The 21,678-nt window shown below is 38.6% G+C and overlaps 1 protein-coding gene across 6 annotated transcripts; it reads left to right on the forward strand.

Moving 5' to 3' along the window:
• Nucleotides 1–2,408: 2,408 nt before the first annotated feature.
• unkl (unk like zinc finger) lies at nucleotides 2,409–19,702 on the forward strand (the record flags this gene model as incomplete). Of its 6 annotated transcripts, none has more annotated exons than XM_084072431.1 (16): nucleotides 2,409–2,476; nucleotides 3,747–3,956; nucleotides 8,194–8,370; nucleotides 9,165–9,298; nucleotides 9,496–9,631; nucleotides 9,736–9,853; nucleotides 9,946–10,030; nucleotides 10,336–10,490; nucleotides 11,367–11,552; nucleotides 12,901–12,951; nucleotides 13,538–13,715; nucleotides 14,074–14,166; nucleotides 14,260–14,496; nucleotides 15,095–15,282; nucleotides 15,931–16,188; nucleotides 16,355–19,702. In XM_084072431.1, 16 exons carry the CDS (start codon nucleotides 2,409–2,411, stop codon nucleotides 16,535–16,537), a joined length of 2,457 nt encoding a protein of 818 aa, XP_083928557.1. In that variant the 3' UTR covers nucleotides 16,538–19,702. The 6 variants fall into 6 exon arrangements, with proteins under 6 accessions (XP_083928557.1, XP_083928558.1, XP_083928559.1 ...); XM_084072432.1 differs by having other exon boundaries at nucleotides 10,336–10,481; XM_084072433.1 differs by having other exon boundaries at nucleotides 10,351–10,490.
• Nucleotides 19,703–21,678: the final 1,976 nt, after the last annotated feature.

A 21,678-nucleotide genomic window follows, 5' to 3' on the forward strand; every position in this document is an offset into this window, starting at 1 on the left:
CAGTGGATCAAAGTTCTCTCATCAACAAAAAACTGTCAAACGTGAACAACGCTTCATTTTAATTCTGTTTTAAAACATAAATCATCTATCTGATTCATCCCCCCACAAGGAAGATCCACTTATGTAAGGTCCTTTGCATTGTCAAAGTGCAGAACAACAGTAGAGTGTGGGCTGCAAACTGGGCTGGTGCATGTTGAAGTAATTACAACTGGATAGTTGAGGGCTTATGCATAATTACAAGGCAGTGCACACCGTGGACCTCAGATACTGAATAATGGATTAGATTTATAATTGCATTTGTAAATTAAAATCTTTACAGGAAAAAGAGTTGGAGAAAATAGATTAGCTCCCCAGGAATACAGTTGGAAAGGAACGGATGAGATCTGCACATGCTCCAATGGCAAGCAAGTATACCTTTAATCTTGAGATTGACTGACCAAAATCAGCTGCTTTAAGTAAGTAACCCAAGTCAGCTGCTTTAATCTCCAACTAAGGTGAAAATTGGTCACACTTCACTAAAACCTGGAAAAGAAATGTGTATGTGAGTTGATGGATATATAGATGCTTAGACAGCTACCAGTGCAACATTAAATGTACACGTTTTCCTAAAAATTTCAACGTTTTGGTATATATCAATCAATAATAGTGAAAATAGCAGATCTACAATCTCACATATTGCATCATGATACATGATATACGAGCTTGTAGACCTGCTATTTTCGCTATATTTGAAATAGGGCTTCAGTGGTTAAAGCTGCACTGTGTAACATTCCTCTTCTACCCCGGATTTTAACCTGGTTTCCTGCACAAGTGCTGATATTTTTACCATTGAGGTAATAGAGCCTGCCTGCTTGCGCAGGGGATAAATGTCTCAATAGAATAAGTTATATTGTATGAACATACTGTACCATACAAATTGGATAAAATTACATTTTATTAATTTAAAAAAAGTTACATAGTGCCATACACTACAACTCATACTTTTTTCTCTTTGTAGAAATGTAGTGTAGTCAAACAATATCTGTCTTTGGAATGTAGTGGAGTGAAAATATCAAAAGAATGTATGTAGAGCATTCAGGGGCGTAGCACCAAATTCTGGGCCCTGGGGACAAGGATTCACTGTGGGCCCCGCTATGATTTTTTTTTCTTTAAAAAAAGAAAGAAAAATACGTTTTTTAGGGGCCCTTGTAACTCAGTCCCACTTACCCCCCCCCCCCCCCCCCCCCTGCAACGCCCTTGAGAGCATTACCCCCATCAGGTGAATCATAAAATAAAACTCCATGCTACCAATCCATGCACAGGTGAGATTTTCTTAAAACAACCAAGCCACTAAAAATGTGAAATGAAATCAAGTCCAACACATTTGTGGAATGTAGTATCAACACTCTCTCCTTGTTCCAACCTCTCAAATCTTTTCATGACACAATTATCACCCAATAACATAAGATTAAGCCGTTTAAAGTAACATTTGAATGCACAGCGCTCTCTTGCGATTCCTGTAATGACAGGAATCATGTGTGATCCCTATTATCCCTATATTAGTAGTGTAAGTTCAGTGCCCTCATATGATAGTATATGTAGAAGACAATGCCTCACAACCAAGTAATTCACTAGTAATTGGTTCATTTGTATGCAATTGTCTGGTGCAGGGGGTCATGCATGGGTCGGACTCAGACTCGTGTGCAGCATGCACATAAAGACAATGCCTATAACAGAGAATACCTGTAATTGCCTTGATATACTAATTGGTTGTAATTGGTTGTCAAAGTGGTCCTTGGGGGGTTACCAGGGGGTCCCCAGCAAAATGTGTTAATATGGCGTCACAATCATTTTAACGAAAAAGTTTGAGAACCACTGTACTAAGTAACTTGTGCATGGTGTCGCCCACTGAAAATAGATATATTCTAATCTAAACCCTTTAAAAGTATCACTTTTTTTCTTCTTTTTTTTTCTTGTGTTTGCAAGACACCAGGGCTGAACAATAAATCTGTCTTAATTCATGTGAGTCATGAAATGACTGAATTAACTTCAATTGCAGTACTTGAAATCAGTCTTTATTAAATTATTATTCTAATTAGTGGTTCTCAAAGTGGGGTCCTTGAGGAGGTTCCAGGGGATCCCCAACAAAATGAGTTAATATAGCTTCAAAGTCACCACCATAAACAGACAGAGTGCAGACAGACAGACAGAGTGCAGACAGACAGACAGACAGACAGACAGACAGACAGACAGACAGACAGACAGAGTGCAGACAGACAGACAGACAGACAGACAGACAAACAAACAAACAGACAGAGTGCAGACAGACAGGGGGGGCCATACTGCCTGGCCGTCATCACAATACATGCCCTGCAGAGAGAGCAGCAACAGATCTGCCGCGCCTGCGCACTTCATTGTTTTGACTGAAAATGCCGTCGGTTTCGAAAACGGCGGCCAGCAATGCTTCTCCTCAAACCGAGAAACCGACCCACTATACGTAAGTTAAAACGCGCTCGGGCCGGTGAACTAAAAACTTTGACAGAAAAAAACACCCTTTGCGCTTCGTGCACGTTGCAGCGGTGTTCATGTGCAAAGGTTTTATTCCGTTTGGCCGTTACAGCCTTGTGCGTTAAAAACATGGTGCTTTTCCTGGCTTTGTGACACTGACTACCTACATAGCAGCACATTCCGACTGCAACGCTAGCGCCAGTGCGCGTGCAGACTGGGAAACGTGGAATTTAATACATTTGCGAGCCTGCAAACGTGTTGGAAGTGTCTTTTAACCGAGTGGTAGAGTCGAGAGGTTTGTTTTTAAAACCTTATTGTTCATAGGTTGCTGCTATATGATTAGCCAGGAACTGGCTGGCTGGATGCTTGTTGTAAATAGCACGGCCTTTATTTGAAGTTCCTCCTTCTCGCTACGCACATTAATCGAACGTACGTTGTGCGGGTGCGGATGAGGGCTACGCTCAGATGCACGCGTATCTCCGCTGTGAATGCCCCAGTATATACGCCAGTAACCTAGCCGCGTTTCAGGCTACTACACCAACTAGCTGTAGGCTATAATATAATACAATATTCCTCATTCTGGTGTATTTGTATTTCATATGTATCTGTTATTGTGTGTATCGGCTGCTGTGCCCCTGGTTTGTGCTGCAGGCACAATTTTAATCCGGTGTTCGTGAATTAGAGCAAAAAATAAACTCTCACGACTGAAAAAGTGTTTGTATGAGTATGACGTCCTTTAAAGCTGTGTTATCTTATGTTTTGTTATCGCAAATAAGTCCTAATGTGCGATTTGTGAAACAGTATGAAAAGGAGCCCCTCCACTCACGCACACCTATCTTTGATAAAAAAAAATATCCAAGACTTAAGATTTTATGGAAGATGCTTCTGCACATATTGCTAGTTTGACCACTCCAAATGCTTTAATTAATAGTAGGCTACAGTAATAACCGAAAATAGCAGATCTAGCTTGTAGATAGGCTATTTTCGCTGTGCAACGTTTGATTCCATTGAAGACATGCTGGCTTCTATGGAATTTTGGCGACTGAGAACTTTAATCCGTGGGTGTGTACTGTCAGTGTATGTCTTTGTTGCAGGTACTTGAAGGAGTACAATAGACCTTGTATTGTGAATTTGTACTTCCATGTACTGTTGTTCTCATGTCTTACTAAATAAAGTACATCAATCAGTTCAGGACGGAGCAGTGCCCGTTGTTCTTATTATTATCATTATTATTGTTATTGACATGTCTTTGTTTGCAGGTACTTGAAGGAGTTTAGGACGGAGCAGTGCCCGTTGTTCCTGCAGCACAAGTGCACGCAGCATCGACCCTTCACGTGTTTCCATTGGCACTTTCTCAACCAGCGGCGCAGGAGACCCATCAGGAGGAGAGACGGAACCTTTAACTACAGCCCTGATGTCTACTGCACCAAATACGACGAGACCACGGGCATCTGTCCAGATGGAGACGAGTAAGTGATTGATTGATTGAATACTTTATTACAGGGGTCTTCAACAGGGGGTCCGTGACCCCTAGGGGGTCCTCAGAGTTACTACAGGGGGTCCCCCAAATCTTTGTGTGATATGTTTTTTTTTTTTTACCTTAACCACTTACCCTAGTATCCCTTTTCTGAGGAGAACTTTAGCCAAAAATAGCAGATCTACAACTGCGAGGCGTTGTGAGCTTGTAGATCGGCTATTTTTGGCAAAGAGTTATAGGTGTGTACAGGGAAAAAAGAGCAGCAAAAGTGTATCTAAAACACAATTTTCTACAATCTAGAGGGGGTCCCTGCTTCATCTCTCTCTCAGCTAGGGGGTCCTTGGCCTGAAAACGTTGAAGACCCCTGCTTTATTAGCAGTTTGCAAAAAATAAAGCACAGGAAAGTACAGTTCAATACAAGGTCTGCTAAGAGGATTTTAAACCCAAGAAAGCCTATGGCTTGTTTCCATTCCAACATTAATGACAGACAAATATACACTATACAAAACATCATATAAACAGTTTTAAAACAAAAACAAAAATATTTACAGTAAAAGTGTTGTTTATAAGTGCCAGAGATAGTTTTTTTTTTAATGTGTGCCAGAAATAGGTGTTTTTTTGTTGTTGTGCGAATATAATTACTTTTTTGTACTATTGCTGTTGATGTGTTTCATGAACAAGCAGAAGGTGTTGAAAAGGCTTTTAAAAAACACCAATGTTGTTACAAAAAATAGTACAAAAATAGCCCTATGATATTGATAGCTTTTCAGTAGGGCGAAGTATACATAAAATGGTCCTTTAATGATGGTACGTTTCAAAGTTGTTGTTACTTGTTATTGTTGGAAACGTGCGTCATGCTCAGGTTGGTGTTTGTTTTGTTTTGGTGTGTGACAGTGTTGCCAGGTTTTGCGAGAGAAACGAGTAACCAGGTCTATGAAAACAAGCCCAAAATAAGCGAGCCCTTCGCCCTTTAAACATATACATTGGCTATAGCCGATCTACAAGTGACCTACAAGATCTCCACAATCTTACTTGTAGATCTGCTATTTTAAAAAACAATTGAAGAAAATTGGAGAAATGTGGAATATTTCTGAAACATTTTAACAACACAAATCTTGTATGGGGGGGTCCGTGGCACAAAATATTTTCAGATGGGGGCCCTTGACATGAAAATGTTCGAGGAGCACTGCTTTCAACCATAATAAAAAAACAAAACAACATTGGAAACAAGGCCAAATAAGCAACTACACTTTAGAAACAAGCCCAAACAAGCAACTTCTTTTTCTTTTCTTAGCTGTGTATAGCTGACCATTTGATCAGAATTGTATTAATTTCACAGTTTTATTATATATTTTTTGTTTTTGTTTTAATATGTAGCACTTTGAGATTTGGTTCAAATATAAAGTGCGTTACAAATAAAATGAATTATTATTATTATTATTATTATTATTATTATTATTATTATTAAGTACACTTTAGAAAAAAAGCCCAAAAAACGCAACCACAATATTTACAAGCAACTTAACAGAAAAACAAGCCCAAAGTCGCTTTTAATAAGCAGACATGGCAACACTGGTGTGTGAATGGCGCTGGCTGAGTGTGGTAAAGCCAAGCTGTGTGGACACACCCCCTGTTCCCTGTGTCCTGATTGAACAGTCTCTCCTCACAGTCTGCTCTCATTGGTCCACACACACAAGCGTAGTATTCTTTGTTTACATTATTAGGCCTTCCAGCAATGACACTCTAATCTACTTTATGGTGCAGCTTTGTTTGGTTCAGGCCAGTTGGTGGTTAAACCACCATCTTACTACTGAAAGTTAGAGGTAAAGCTAGTGTAAAACACTCTCTTAGTACTGGGTGTATCCTTGTTTGTGACATTTTTGAGGGACCTTCATCTCTAAATAATGTGTTAAAATAATATTGATTGACCCACCTCTATGATTAATGCAGGAGAAGTGCTACACATTTTTTTGCATTTGGGTTGCTTTAAGAGTGATGAATGAGTTGGATGTATTGTCTCAGTATTCACAATTACTATCTCACTTTAAATACATTTATATTTGAAGCCAATCCTTATTTGAAGAAGCGTAGATTTTTCAGGGAATGGGAATACACGGACCGATATAAAATTAGTAAATTACATATTTTAAGACACCTGTAGGAACTGACATGACTGAAACATGACTTTGTTATGCTGTGAAAAGGAAAATGTAAAATATGTAAATTGCATAAAATGAAAATTCACTAAGATGTTTATATCAAGGATACTGTTCTGTAGATTTCCAAATGTATTCACATTATTTTATCTTAATGTTTTTTTCCTGTAGAATTGACAAAGCTAAAGTTTTTCTCAAACTTTAAACAGTTGTAAAAGTCCCAGTGTACCTGTCTGATATTGGAGGATACAGATTCATGGATATTAATTCTATTGTAAACTGTATAGTTTTGTTTGTGCTTGTTAGACGGGCATTGTTGTATCCATTCTGTACCATGGGAAACGCAATGTATGCTTTGCCTAGCAATGGGTGCACACCATAGTATACATCAACGGTGGCACCGGTAATTTGATGTTTGGGTCCCAAATCGAATTTGATCTTACCACATTGCCACACAAATCACCAGGTTATTGTCTTTTATTACAAGTAAATTATTTAATACTATAGAGCCCAGTCCCCCCACCCCCCCCCTTACTGTATAAGGCATCTTGCTTTGCTCTTTGTTACTGCTTATAAATACAAGTTTAAACAGTGTTTGATGTACATGCTGCTCAGTTAACGGTCTTTTAGCAGATTTACTCATCTTATTTTTGCAAAACATATCATTGCTGTCAGGCAGAAACCTCATACGGTATCTCCATATTGCACCTTTTTTTGTTTTTTTTTGTAAGTGAATGCCCTTAACCCATTTAGACCTGAGGCCGATTCTAAGAACGCCTTCTAACTCCTGACCTAAGTTCTCTGAAAAACGTATTATTATTAAAAAATATATTTATTCAAAAATTACAACACATGTATGTAGCTATATACTGTACATAGCAACAAGAACCCCAAAAGGGGTTCCCGTTCTGAAAGGCATAGTTACAAATAAGGGTTCCCGCCCAAAATGGGTTAATGCTTAAAAATAGCAACAACAGCCGATCTACAAGCCCACGATGTGAGGTGTTGTGAGCTTGTATCTCTGCTATTTGTGCTATTTATTTTATGTGAAAGTGGTTAAGTCTGTCAGTGGGTTTTATATATTGAATCAATGAAAAGTATTAAAAAGAGATTGTGACTAAATATCTACATTGAATTCACTGCAACACAGCTTTAAAAAAATAAAATAAAATAAATAATTTTCTGAAAAGTAACAGTGTTGGACATACAAGGTTTCCACCCGACAGCGACGATATTACAATGCTGATTGTATTGTGTATAATAGTTGGATCCACACAATGCAGCTTTTACAGTAATTCAACTCCACAGAGAAGTAAGAAGAGGCAGGTTGCATCTGTTAAGATTGAGTTACTGTACTGCATCATCGTCTTCTGTTCCTCTTCTACCAATGGAAGCTATTTCTGTACGACCTTAAGTGTTACTATAGCAACTGTTGCCATTACAGATAGGACAATTTGTTCGATTCAAGAATCTTATTGGCTATGCACTTTGAAAGGCATGGACTCTGTGCCAGCTCAGGATGTGGAATGGAATGATGTCGAAAATGTGTAGTGAGAAAACATGAAATAAACAAAACGGGAAACAAATCGCATCCTCATGTTTTACATACAATTGGATTTCTTCTGTTCTTGGATTGTATGGTGTCTTTCAAATGTTTGCAGTGCTTAGCAGTCATTGTTTTTTTTTTTTTTTTTTTTTTTTTACATTTTGTTCAACCAATCTATTCTTCATTAGTTTGGATGAACGAGTTATTAGTGGTGTATGCAGTCTATTAAGCATATTGTTGCTGTCAGGCAGAAACCTTATATCTCCATATTTCAACTTATAAAAATGTTTTCTTAAATTAATGCTTTCAGTGCTTTGTTGTACAAAAGTGTCGAGCAATAGTAGCGAAAATAGCTGATCTACAAGAGCGTTGTGAGCTTGTAGATCTTCTATTTTAGCTGTTTATCTGTGGGTTTTATAGAACCAAATAACCAATGAAATGTGTTAACAAGAGCTTGTGACTAGATAATAACTACATTGTTGACTGCCTTGACTCATTCCATTTCCACAATGTCCCTGTCCCTTCAGCTGTCCTTACTTACACCGGACCACTGGTGACACGGAGCGCAAGTACCATCTACGCTATTACAAGACTGGCACTTGTATCCATGAAACGGATGCCCGTGGGCATTGTGTGAAGAATGGTCTACACTGTGCTTTTGCTCACGGGCCACATGATCTCCGACCCCCAGTCTACGATATCAGGTGACAATCAATGCCTATATCAGCCACGAAACATCTGAGAATTTCTGTTCATGTTGTGCAGTGGAATAACTGGCATATCAGGTTGTTGCTTAGCAACAAGATACACACAGCAACATGTCTGTCAAGGGCAGGGGGAGAAAAAAAATCTGATTGTTGATATGGCCCTAGTCATGAATGAACTATCCACATTAAGTGTAATTCTGCTATGTTAATTACCATAATACCCCAAGCAATGCCTCCAAATGGTCGATGTAGCCAAGAGATTTGAATGGTAAAGTTGTTTCCACCATGTAAATAGCTGGTTAGTTACATTCACCAGAGTCCCACAGGGGTCTATACTAGGCCGCCGCCTTTTCTCTCCACCAAATATAGCCAATATACGCACACTCAAGAAGTTGCGAATTTCACCCCAGAATAGGGGTTCATGTGGTTAATGGCTAAGGTTCAATAATGTACCATATCTGGTTACGGTATTTAGCTGACTTTTATAAAACAATTACAACACTGGCACTTTTAAATAAACCCAAAGGCTACCATTAGTAAATAGATTTAATAAGGTGTATCACAGAATTGGTCATAGTTCCATGGTCTACAAGAAATTATATTTGCTCACTGTTATCTGGATCACTGAATGTCAAGTCAAGTTTAATTGTAACCTTTACTATGTAACATTAGTAATTTACTCAGTGATCATGTAGTGCTTGAATCTAGTCGCAGGCTGGTTTCATACACCACACACTGAGACTAGATCAACTATTTTGTAGTCTTCTGACTGACATAACCTTTGTGCACAGAGAGATCCAAGCACAAGAGGCCCTCCAAAACGGACAGCTGGGATCTGGAGAAGGCATTCCTGATCTTCAACCTGGTGTTCTGGCCAGCCAAGCTATGATAGAGAAGACACTTACAGAGGACCCCCGATGGCAAGGTGGGGACCTGACCAGACACATCATTGCTGATGGTTTAAATGTGTCAGATAAACTCCTTGATTTCAGATATTTCTTTTGTATTTGTAGATCCACTATTTTGGGCGATAGTTAACCCCAGAATAGGAATGTTAGGGTTCATGTGGTTAAATGAAGAACAAGAAAATAGAATGAATCATATTTTAATCCTTTTTTGCAGACACCAATTTTGTATTGGCCAACTACAAAACGGATCAATGTACCAAGCCTCCTAGACTATGCAGACAGGGGTATGCGTGCCCTCACTACCACAACAGCAGAGACCGAAGAAGAAATCCACGCAAGTTCAAATACAGGTGAGATGATGGTGACTCCTGTGTTTTCGTGAATATAAGCAAGAATACGCTGTCGAGGGTTTGTATATGACTCAGATTGTGGAATCCTGTGAATTGCACGCTAGGTCGACTCCATGCCCTAATGTGAAACACGGGGACGAGTGGGGTGAGCCCTCAAAGTGTGACAGCGGAGACAGTTGCCAGTATTGTCACTCCCGCACCGAACAGCAGTTTCACCCAGAGGTGTGTGAATATATATAGTTTTCTCCAAAAATGTATTGTAATAGTCTTTTTGTCATAATAATCATTTGTGATATATTTCCATCCTCCTTAAGATCTACAAATCAACCAAATGCAATGACATGAGGCAAACTGGATACTGCCCTAGAGGTCCATTCTGTGCATTTGCACATGTAGAACGTAAGTGAAGTATCAGCCACTTCTCTTATCATCGCTGTTGGGCAGAAACCTTGTACGTCTATTTATGTTTTTTTTTTACAAGAGCTTTTGACTACTCGTTTATAATAACTTCATTGGATCCAATGGAACACAGGCTCTCTTTTCCAGTTCCTGAAAAGTAACGGTTTTGGACATAATGTACAAGGTTTCTGCCTGATGACATCATTGTTATTCTAAGTGCCTTGGCTTATTAATAACTTGTTTCTAGATTGTGTGTATTTCACAGTTTTTTTTTTGTGTGTTTTTATTTTAATTAATTGATCCAGGAATTCCCTCCACAGAAGAGACCATGAGTTCGCTCATAACAGCGATCCAGTCAGGATCTCAGTCTCAGCAGTATTCAGAATGTCCAGTCAGCGAGTGGAACAGTGGAGGCAGCTCCACTAACTCTGCTACCAGCAGCAACGGACAAGTAGGAAGTGTATGTTTTCACACACGTCATGCTAGGGCTGGGCGATATGACTTCAGATCAGTTTCCACGATTATTTCAAAGGTTTGCAATCACGATGAATGAACAATAATATGTATTTTTTTTATCTATTGTGAAAATAGCAGATCTACAAGCTCATGCGACACGCTGTGAGCTTGTAGATCGACTGTTTTTGTACGCTACTTTTGCACACCACGGTGTACGCCGCCGTTGTACAACGAAATATAATGTAGGGCTCAAGTAGTTGGTCAGACCAATCGATTTAGTAGAAAAAAATCTACTTGGATTTGAAAACTGCTTCTTGATTATTCGATTAATCTAAATGAACAAGATTAAGTAGGTTATAGGTTCTAAATATCTGTTATGATATGTTTTAGGTTAATTGCCCAGCCCTACGTGATATACTGTACTACGAAATGCCTTAACCACATTAACCTTGGCATCCCTGTTTTGGGTATGTCAATATAGGTGAAAATGTTCCAAAATGTTCTATTGTTTGAAAATAGCAAAAGAGTAAAATAGGCCTTAAGAAGTTAATTCACCTTCAGTGTGTTTCTCTACAAAACATGTCTGCTATATTATGCTTTGCTTCAAGTTGTGTCATTTTCAATATTTATTTTGTTTATTAAGTTTTACATCATTGTTTTTGTTTGCTGTTCTACGTTTCATTCATGAGTTAGTTTTGAAGAACAGAAGAAAGTTTTCTTAGTGTAAGGATACTTAGTGTAAAGCAACATGCCTCTACGTTATATATTTTTCCTGACCTTAAGGTCTAAACTTACGCCTTCTTACTCGAATCCAGGGACATTCTATATATATTTTTGGGATCAGCATTTCATTAAGATCCTGTGCACTTCTCTTCCTCAGGTTTCATGTTCTAGTAGCCCAACTGTAACACCAAGCTCAGGAAGCCACAGTTTATCCCCAGTGGGAACCACCGGCAGGCCCAAATCCTTAACTAATGGTAGCTTATGTTCAGAGTCCAGCACGCCCAGTGTCTCCTCTCTGACGTCTTACTACCCTAAAGCTCCCGGGTTTGAACGAGAGGATCAGGTACACAAGACTCCCACTTTATAGTCTCAGGAAGACCACTGCATAACTTAGGGCCTGACACTTATTTTTGTCACTCTTGCATGTTTTAATCTTAACATTAAGTTCTCTGTCTTGTCTTTTGTAGTTCATTTTCATTATTTTATTCATTGTGAAATGTCATGCTAAATAAAACACGCTGCAGTAGTTCCTAATAATCTAACAAGACAGCAGCCACAACTGAGCACATTTCATGTTTGCAGCAGTAAAGCCTTATCTATTTCCTGTTGCACGACGGTATCGCAGTGCAAAAATAGCACACCTACAAGCTCACAATGCATTGCATCTGCGACGCGTTGTGAGTTTGTAGTTCTGCTATTTTCGCTGCTCGACATTGTTGTCCGACAAAAGTCTGAATTGCGCTTAACACTCAATGGCCTCTAATTTGAGGATGGTAGTCTGCGCATTGGGCTGATAACAACCCAATGCAGGGTTTTGTCAACAGTTCCATAAACGCAGTAAAGAAATCTCCTTGTTCGATTAACTGTTGACACCCCTAGTTGAAACCTAGAACCACGTAGACTGAAAATAAATGGCAGTTGAGGTGGATTATCCCTTTTCATTACCTTTGTCATAAAAATCATGTCATGCCAGTTGTAGGTACCGCTGCTGTTCCAACGTCTGAACCCATAAATTGCACTGCCAATAACGACATAGCCCTCAAGCTATTAGGCTAATGTTTCTAATGCATCATCAAGTCCAATCCTAGGGTCAAATATTTGACCAATTCTTAGACCAGAGCTATCCTTGGCTCAAGCCTAAGAGCTGGCCTATGGTTTACTCATTGCTCAACTTGTTGCCCTGAACTGCTTTTGTAGAATTGCTTGCCTTGCAAGTTTGGCATTCAAAGTTAGCTTTATGTTGATCTAAGTTGATTTGCAACAGGACATGAAGCAAAGTACATACTGTACACATTCACTAGAAACTTGAGAAACATAGAAGATACAGTAAAACAACGATGTTAAGTTTAGCACATTAGCAAATGGGTTGCAACATAGAGTAGATTGTTACATTGTGGTATGTAGACAACCCTCCTCCAGACCAAGCCTTGCTAACTGGGTTCAAGTCAGGAGTGTCCACGTTTAGAACCTGTAAATGTCATGTTAATTAGCCTGGGGCTGAGAATTGTACAACGTTTTGGTTTTCAAGGTTCCTATAATGTACACGTAGCCCTTGGCTAAATACAATGAATGTGGAAGTTGTAGTTGCTAACCCACTGTATGCAATCACATGAATGTAGATTTGGACACCACTTTAGGATAATGGTCTTTGGTGTTTGATATGTCCTTTTTTGTTACTCAATTATTTTCAGATTAAGAATAAGGGACAGATGGATCACAAGTTTATGGACCAAGACAAACAGGTTTGTGCTCAAATGACTACATACTGTACGCACAGTAGTGTTACTACATGCTGTGTTGTATTTAACCCTTTAAGACCTGAGGTGATTCTTAAAAAATGTTTTCTAAATCCTAAAAGTTTTTTGAAAAGAATTGGAAAAAAAATATTTCAAGATTTTTTCAAAAATAGCAGATCTACAAGCTCATAGCGCAGCACTCGGTGCCGCGCTATGAGCTTGTATATCTGCTATTTTTGAATAGCCAAAGAAATCTAAAGTGACATAGATGCGTTCCAGGTCTTAATGGGTTAATGTAGCTGTTTTTACAGCACGGCTCCTCAGGCGAGCTGTGTAGAAAAGGGACTGTCTGGCACTAATCTTGTAAACAGCTGGACTGACTGCCAGTAGGCCACAGGAATACCTAATTTTAATAATATGCCCATATGTGGAGATATCTGTGGATCCCAAGATCCACATGGTTAGATTTAGTTTTTAAATGATATTAGTAGCTATAGTACATGAGTGCTAAGCAACCTGAGGTTTCTGATTGATTATTTAACACGTACTTAGTTCCATTAATGATTGTTTTTTTTTTATTCTTCCCTTTTAGATACAAAATAGTGTATTTTCTGTGGTGAACCCTTTGGCATCAAGCATTACCTCCAGTATAACATCAAGCTTGGCTTCTAGTATTGGCTCAGATAGTTCTTCACCCACCACCTTATCAACAATGAACGTGAAAGCCACCCCTTTCTATCCTGGTAGCAACACGGTGGAGTCTGTTATAGGTAAGTAAAGCCAAGACTCAACCTGGTATTCGAAAATAGCAGATCTACGAGCTCACAATTTGTTGCAACCTTGTAGATTGGCTATTTGACATACAATAAAGTGTAATTTAGGGCTTAAGTGGTAAATATTTTGAGATGGGGGTCCACGGCCAAGTACATATAATTTTGGGGATCCTTGGCATGAAAAAGTTTGAGCACCACTGAGATAGCAACATACGTTACGGTTTTCAGAAAACTGTTTAGGAGACATGTTGGCCTCAGGTCTTTTTGGGTTAACTTAGAAGGGCTGTGTTCAAACTTCCACCATCATGTATCTTACATTCCATTGTTCTGTTTTGTCTTTGTCCTTTTCTTTAAGGATCGGCTCTTGACCTGAATTTCAGTGACATCAATGTTGCATCTCTTGAAAAGGAGTTAGAAGAACAGGGAAACAGCTGTTTAGGACTAACAAGTAAGAGCGCTTAGTATACACAAGTGTTTTCCTTGGCCGTCCCCATGTTTAATACACAAACAAAATCATTATTTATGTACTTTCTCTCCCTAGGTCAAAGGTTGCTAGCCGGGTCCGCCCCAGTTAACATTCCTGGCTCACTTGCCCGATCCGCTTCCTTTAATTCCTCATCATCACTCTCCACCTCCCCTTTAAGTTCCCTTTCTCAGTCCCTGTCCCAGTCCCTGATGTCAGGGATGGTATCACAGCCAAATCAGCCTCCAGCCGTGCTAGCCAAACACGAGCACGGCCTCCTGGGAACACCAGCCTCAAACTCTCAGAACTCTCTGGGTAAGACCGCAAGGATGGCATGGTTTCATTTTCATTAGTCTACGTGTGTTGGATTCATTTTCATTAGTGTGTGTGTGTGTGTGTGTGTGTGTGTGTGTGTGTGTGTGTGTGTGTGTGTGTGTGTGTGTGTGTGCGTGTGTGCGTGTGTGCGTGCGCGCAAGCCTTTTAGCCAGTGTGCTGCCATTGGCACATTTGTGAGAAATTTAAGGAGTTTACATAGTAGACATTAGTTTAAATAGTAGATGAGAGCAACGATTAATACATGAAATGGATGTCATTTTGAGGAAACGGGAACAATATGAACCTTCTGGGTATAATGAAGAATTCTATTCGGTGGGTTCGGGTCAGTTATTTGAAGCTAGAACACTGTCATGGAAACTGTTTGAAGGATTTAAAGTGTGTTGAACTGAATCCAAACGGGTAGGCAGGCATAGTGTCCCCCCCTGTGTGATAAGACCACACATCTTAGACCCTGACAGTGTAAAAATGTACCCTCATGTATTTTGTTTCACTCTAAATTAACAGGATTGTGCTGTGTATTACAGTATAACACGGCCCTGTGTTTTGTGCTTGTAATAATCCTACATTGTACTCTCAGGGTTGAATGGAGGAGCCGGCAGCATATGGGATTTTGTAAGTGGCAGCTTCTCACCAAGCCCATCTCCAGTGTTCAGCAGCCTGACCTCCACCAGCAGCGGTGCTGATTTGGCCCGCCTAATTAGAGAGTTGGATGAAGCCAAGAGGAAAATCAAGCAGTGGGAAGAGGCGTGGCATCAAGTCAAACAGGTCAGTAACCTCCTGCTCAAAGGCACAGAACTCAAACAATGTCACAGTGTCATTTGAAGTACTACAATTATACTTTATTGGCAATTAACACAATGCAAACGTAAGCATATGGTGGGCAGCTCTGTTGCCTCTTAGCAAGAAGGTCCTGGGTTCAAACCCCGGCAGGGATGGCCTTTCTATGTGGAGTATGCATGTCCCCCCCATGATTGCGTTGGGTTTCCTCAGGGTACACCAGTTTCCTCTCACTTTTTTCCTAGCCTGTGTCAGGTACTGGCATTACAGTTGCTGCTCACTGCTCCTTAGGATGGGTTAAATGCAAGGATAAAGTTAAGGGTACAATACATTTAAATCAAATCAGTACACGGTTCTATAGACATCAGAGAGGTCGGAGTACAGCTGCAGTATAATGAATGCCCATGAAGCATTTTCCTCAATATAAATGTAGTGTTGTAACAGCCATCCTCCGCGCCGCATGAAAATCAAATGTCTACTGCTCAGTTAAAAGGGTTATCCCCCTTGGCCAAGGGAGATATTCGGCATTTGGTCTTCAGGCAGAACTAGTGTGCCAACTCCTATATCTAGGCCAACCTGTTATCTAATGCCAACAGAGGTAGCATTGTTACATGATTACATTACACTTTGGTCTAGGCATGTGAAGCTTGCCAGAAAGATGCACATGATGCAAAGGATCAAGCAAAGTCAGCGGAGGCAGAGCGACAGCTAGCGGAACAGAAGTGGGAGGAGACCGAGCGCAAGCTGAAGGACCTCCAGGGGGACTTTGATGTGCTTTGTCGAAGCCCTGGAACACCTCTACTGCGCAGCTATGGAGAGCTGGACAAGCTCCCCTTGTCAAAGCTCCACTCCCTCCAGAGTCAGCTGCGTACTGACCTAGACCTGATAGACGGGGTAAGAAAGACTAGATCACGCATAGCATTTCACTTGTAGCTGATCCAATTTTAGCCAGTCTATCAGGACTATCACTCAAAGCCTGTCATCAAGCATGTATATTTGAAAAGTTTGCATGACTTATATTTTCATAAGTTGCAACTGATATTCGTTCTTTTCTCCCCAGGTAATATATCAGCTTCAGTCAAAGAAATGTATAGTTTGCCAAAAGCATGATCGTTGCGTTGTTCTGCAGCCTTGCCAACATTATGTACTTTGTGAGAACTGTGCGCCTAGTAAAACAGAATGTCCTTACTGTAGAACAAAGATATTGAAGTGGTGTTCTACAATTATTCAAGGTACCATTTAAAGAATTAGCCCTTTGAAAAACTACTAATGCATATTATGCTTACATTACATTTTCTAAATAGCAACTTGTTTAATATAGTGATGGAATTAATCATTTATAATTGATTAGAATGACATAAATGATGTTTGACTGATGAACTAAGACCTGTTATAATTTGAACTGTGCAAAAGGGATTCCATCTTGTTAAGTTTTTGCTCATTTTAAATGTTTGCCCTCTATCAATATCGCCCTTTTCAATGCTCTGATAGAAAAGCTATGCAGTTAGAAACCATAATAGTGGCATCACCTTGCAATGCTCGTTTGATTTCCATTATATTACTAATTTAATCTTTGAGTGAAGCACTTGCAACACAAACTGCACAACCCCAACATGGTGCATTACACGATGGGCCATCTGTGGCCCTTCTCATCTAATACATCCAGTATATGAATTTCATTTTTTATTTACACTTGTCATCAAGCTGTATCTGAATTCTCTACATTGGAATAGGGATTATTCTTGCAAAATTCAAATGTGCATTTACCATCCATTACTTTCTTTTCTTGAAGAATATGCAAAATCAAAGTCATACGTTGTAAGTAGAAAGGTAGCGGCTCATGGAAAGTTGCAACACTGTATGCTTTTTTTCAATAGATCTTTTTCACATTTCCAGGTTCCATAGTAACGGGTGACGTAATTGATGTCGCCTTTTTCAATTTGAAAAGTTCACCATTGTTGTTCACCTTACCATGACATCAGCCGTAACCACAGTATCCCCTGTGAAAAAGGTCTGTTAGTCATGGAGTGACAGCTGGCCCTTACTATATTGATCAGTGCTAATTTAGCTACTAATCATCATAGTTCTTTGATAGTTCTGATTTTATTTTCCTTTATTTCAAAAGTAAGGACAAATTCCAGAAGTCAGGCAACAAAGTTGAGCACAAAGTGTATTATATTTACAGCATCTATATTTTTGCTGTATGAGGGTTGGAAACATTGCATTTACTTGTTCAATGTTGCTAAATGCATCACTGAACATCTCCCGAGCTAATGGCATTAGGCTTATCAGTGCTTTTCTTTGTTTTGTTGCAAGGTTAATTATTCTCCAGTATTTCATTTTTTCATCAGCTGTTAAGTGGAAAGTAGAATAAGGGTGACAAGTTAAATTAACAGCATATACAAATCTATTAATAGCAGTTATAGCAACACCCGTCGTGGATACTAAAGGGCATGTGCAAGGATGTCAAAATATCTTTGCAAAAATACTGCCAGTAAATGCTCTATGAACTACAAAATGCATCACAAACTTATATGGTAGTGGTGTGAAATATAAAATGGGCAAAACACAAACGCAATTGTTATTCACTTCAAAGGGGAATCTCACTAAATATAAGACATGTCATGTTATTTATGGCAGTCCTGTCAGTATGTGTACAAATGAAGCTAGAACCCAGAGCCGCTGATCTGGTATCATGGTATCATGGATCATGGTATTCTCTGATCTACCATGTCATGCTGATGTACAGTACAGCGTTGAGTGGCTTCATAGATACTGTACAAATTGCTAGACTGCATGACCATTCGCTATAATTAAGTTGAATAATTTATTAACTAGAAAATGTCAATTTAATCCATTTTCTGAAAAAACTTTTTTTTATTACAAAAAATGTATGTTGCTATATACTGTACATAGCAACAACAACCCCAAAAGGGGTTCCCGGATTGAACGATATAGTTGCGTATAGGGGTTCAAAAGTAGCAGATCTACAAACTCAAAACGCGTTGCATAACAAGGCATTGTGAGCTTGTAGATCAGCTATTTTCCACTAGCCAAAGTATAAGATGGCATTGAAGTGTTTAAGCAGATTTTCATGCTATATCATATTTTGCTGGGGACCCCCTGGAACCACCTCAAAGACTCCTGTGGGTCCCCGGACCCCACTTTAGGAAGCGCTGGACAAAACTGTACGTAAAGGAAACCGTAATGAAATAGTAAATCGCATGACTGCTGGAATTTAGTGGCATACCTCTTAAAGTACAACCCAAATTTTCATTTGTTGCCGTGATTTGTATTTTAAATGACCAGTCAAGCATTATTATGACCGACCAAGAAATTTGATTTCTTATTAAAGCACTTTGTTGACCCGGGAATTTGTTAAAGGGGATGTAGAATTTTGCTTTAAGCTGCTTTGTAGTTTGTTCCCGTTCTTTGTTTTAGATTTACATATTTTTTTCTATATAAGCTAATGTCTGAAGCTTTTGTGTCAGTGTACTGTGAAACATAATTTGAATGTTTTATGTTTCCTATTGTTAAATCATAGTATTGTTCTGTATTAGTTGGCTTTCATAGAAAAGTACTTAATAGTTTCTACTTTAATTGTTACATTTATATTAAAAGAAAAAAACATTCAATCAAATAAGTGCAAACTTAAAAATGCATTTTAGGCATAACCAGCAGCGGTAATATCAGTGAGGCACATGCTAAAATGTTAAGGCATTTATTCAATCAGTCTGTCTTTTAGAGATTTATATAGCCTAGTCAATAGAGGAGCATGTATTGTATTTGCTAAAGCCTGAAATGGTAAATTTTGTAGAAATCCTAGCCTCTTGACCTTGTCTAGAACATATCGGCCTCTCACTCTCAAGTGCCTTGCCTTCCTTAGATGAAAAGTTATGTTTGAGATTGTCGGAGCAAAACACAAGTAGTTAAAGCTTGTTTCTGCACAACAAGTTTAATTTAGGTTTGCAGAGGCGTTCACATACTGTATATATAATTATATATGCCATAATGTATTTTGGAAGTATTTCTGCGGACGATAATTATATGAAAACAAATTGTGTCAGTTTGACATCAAGCTAAAACATGAAGATAAAACCCCCAGTCCTTGGCCGTGGTGCTCTTTGGGTGCAGCTTATATCATATTTTAAATAGCATTTTTCAATTTAATGTTTGGGAGTATGCAAACATAGGACATAATATATGATCTTGTATAGCAACAAGTCAAAAGGCTTTTTTCTTCTTTTTTTTCAAACGTTCAGTGATTTAATTCATATTCTTGTAATACATATTTTGCAATGTTGAATGAAGAATTCTGTGGTTAACATGTAAGTTGCATCTTCAACTACGACAGTGTATTGTGCTTAGGTTACTCTAATTGAAATGACCTCCTACTGTGTTTGAAAAATCTAAAAAAAAAAAAAAAAAAAGACAACACATTTTCTTTTCATCTTTGCTTTAGGTTCAATAGAAAACCATGTATTTTCCAGGTACACCTTTTGCTACTTACAAATGGGAAAAATGAATTGTTTACATTCACATAGATGGCAATTAAGCAACTCGGAAGAAAAAAAAAGTTTCTTCAAGAAAGTATTTTATTTTGCTTTACACGTTTATTACATGGCATAAAAGGCAGACTAAACACTTTTCATATTGCATGTGATATTATGCGATATGTTAACCAGCTAAAAAATACTGTTCACACTGTCACACTGCCAGAATATTTGTATTGAGTCATTATTAGTGTACTAAAGGCTTCTTAGCTTCACTTCTGCAAGCTTTGCTGCTACTGGAAAAGGTATTAACGTAGTTTCTTATAATACATCTAGATGTTTGAATGTTATTATGCATACATACAGTACATGTAGCTCAGATTTTGCGTACCTTTCTGCATCAGACTTGGCTAAACCTTTTATTTGATAGAATTATTCTTTGTGGATCAGTTTTGAGTTAAATTTTGGTACTTCTGTAAATGGCTTAGGATGGTGATAACAGACCTGTACTGTTGTACAATGTCCCCGAGTTTTCAATTGGCTGAAGTCGGTTATATTTTGGTTGACCTGCCTCATTATTCTTCCCTCCACTGGCATGCAGTATTTGGTGTAGCTTAATATGCCCTCTCCTGATTAACTTCATTATCACAGGACATACTGAGCTTTTGTTATGTTCTGCCTGTGAAGAAAACTTAAATCCATGATGTCCACTTTTAAAATCGAACCAAAGTGGTGTTCTAGTATTCAAATAGGTATTTTTATGTGGGAAATGTTGCCCGCAGAGATTCATTACTACTGTATGACAGTTAACATTTGTAAATATGGATAAGTCATGCCTAAAGCTCGAGGGAAAAGGCTCACCTGGTAGACTTGACATGGACACAGGGACAGTAATGGCTAATTTATTTGTTGTCTTATGACTACCAATTCTCAACTTTGGACAATTTTATAGGAATATGGCAACAAGTTAAACACTGTAAAAATGTCAAATGAATGGTTAATACTTTTGTATTCGGAGCCACCCTATTTTACACAGATTTGAATGCTGGTTCCACGTGAGGGCTCATAATCACAGATGTAAAGATCTGCATCCTATATGAACAGTATGGGCTCTGTTTTGGGAAAGGATTTATCACTTTAACCTTTCATTTAATATGACATAACAAAAATATTACAGTGATTAAATGACAGAGAGAACTATACCAATGGCTTTTGCATACAATATTAATGGACTTCAAGTCCATTTTGTAGTTTTACCAAAGACACCTGTACTGTTGTTTCTTTTGAATATAATTTAATTTCATCCATTCTTTTCTTTCTTTTTTATCAGCAAAACATCTAATTTGATAAATCACCTCATACCTTAAAGTAGATTGATATGGCTATTCAGTCACTGATATCCAGTTTTTCTTTATTTTTTTTACTATCTAGTTTAGCTGTAGTTGTTCTCGGCTGTTATACAAATGATCAAAAATGTGGGTTGAATTCTGACTCGATATCTCTGTATGTGAATTTGATTTAGCATAAATCTATGTTTGTTAATGGCAGATTTGTGCAATATTGGCGAGCACATGCTGACCGGTTAGATCAGCTTTTGTCTACAGTGAAGGAAAGCCAGGGGAGTTGGACATTCGTGTTAAATTCTAAAGTGGCCATATAACTTAAATATAGAACTATTTGAAGTATTTTTTATTTCCCTTGTTTTTGCTCAACTACATGCTAGTGCTAGTTGTGCACTGACTGTATGCCGTCAAGTTAGGCCTATAATGACTGTAGGGTGCTTTCTCTCCATTGGACTGTTTTAGATTGCTTAATGGTTTTACTCGTCATCCATAAAATCACCATGAAGTAACGTCATGTGGTCAAAATGGTTTAACGTTTTATATGAAAT

The sequence above is a fragment of the Gymnoscopelus microlampas genome, assembly GCF_963454915.1.
Source record: "Gymnoscopelus microlampas genome assembly, chromosome: 11".
In the NCBI taxonomy this organism is placed as follows: Eukaryota; Metazoa; Chordata; class Actinopteri; order Myctophiformes; family Myctophidae; genus Gymnoscopelus; species Gymnoscopelus microlampas.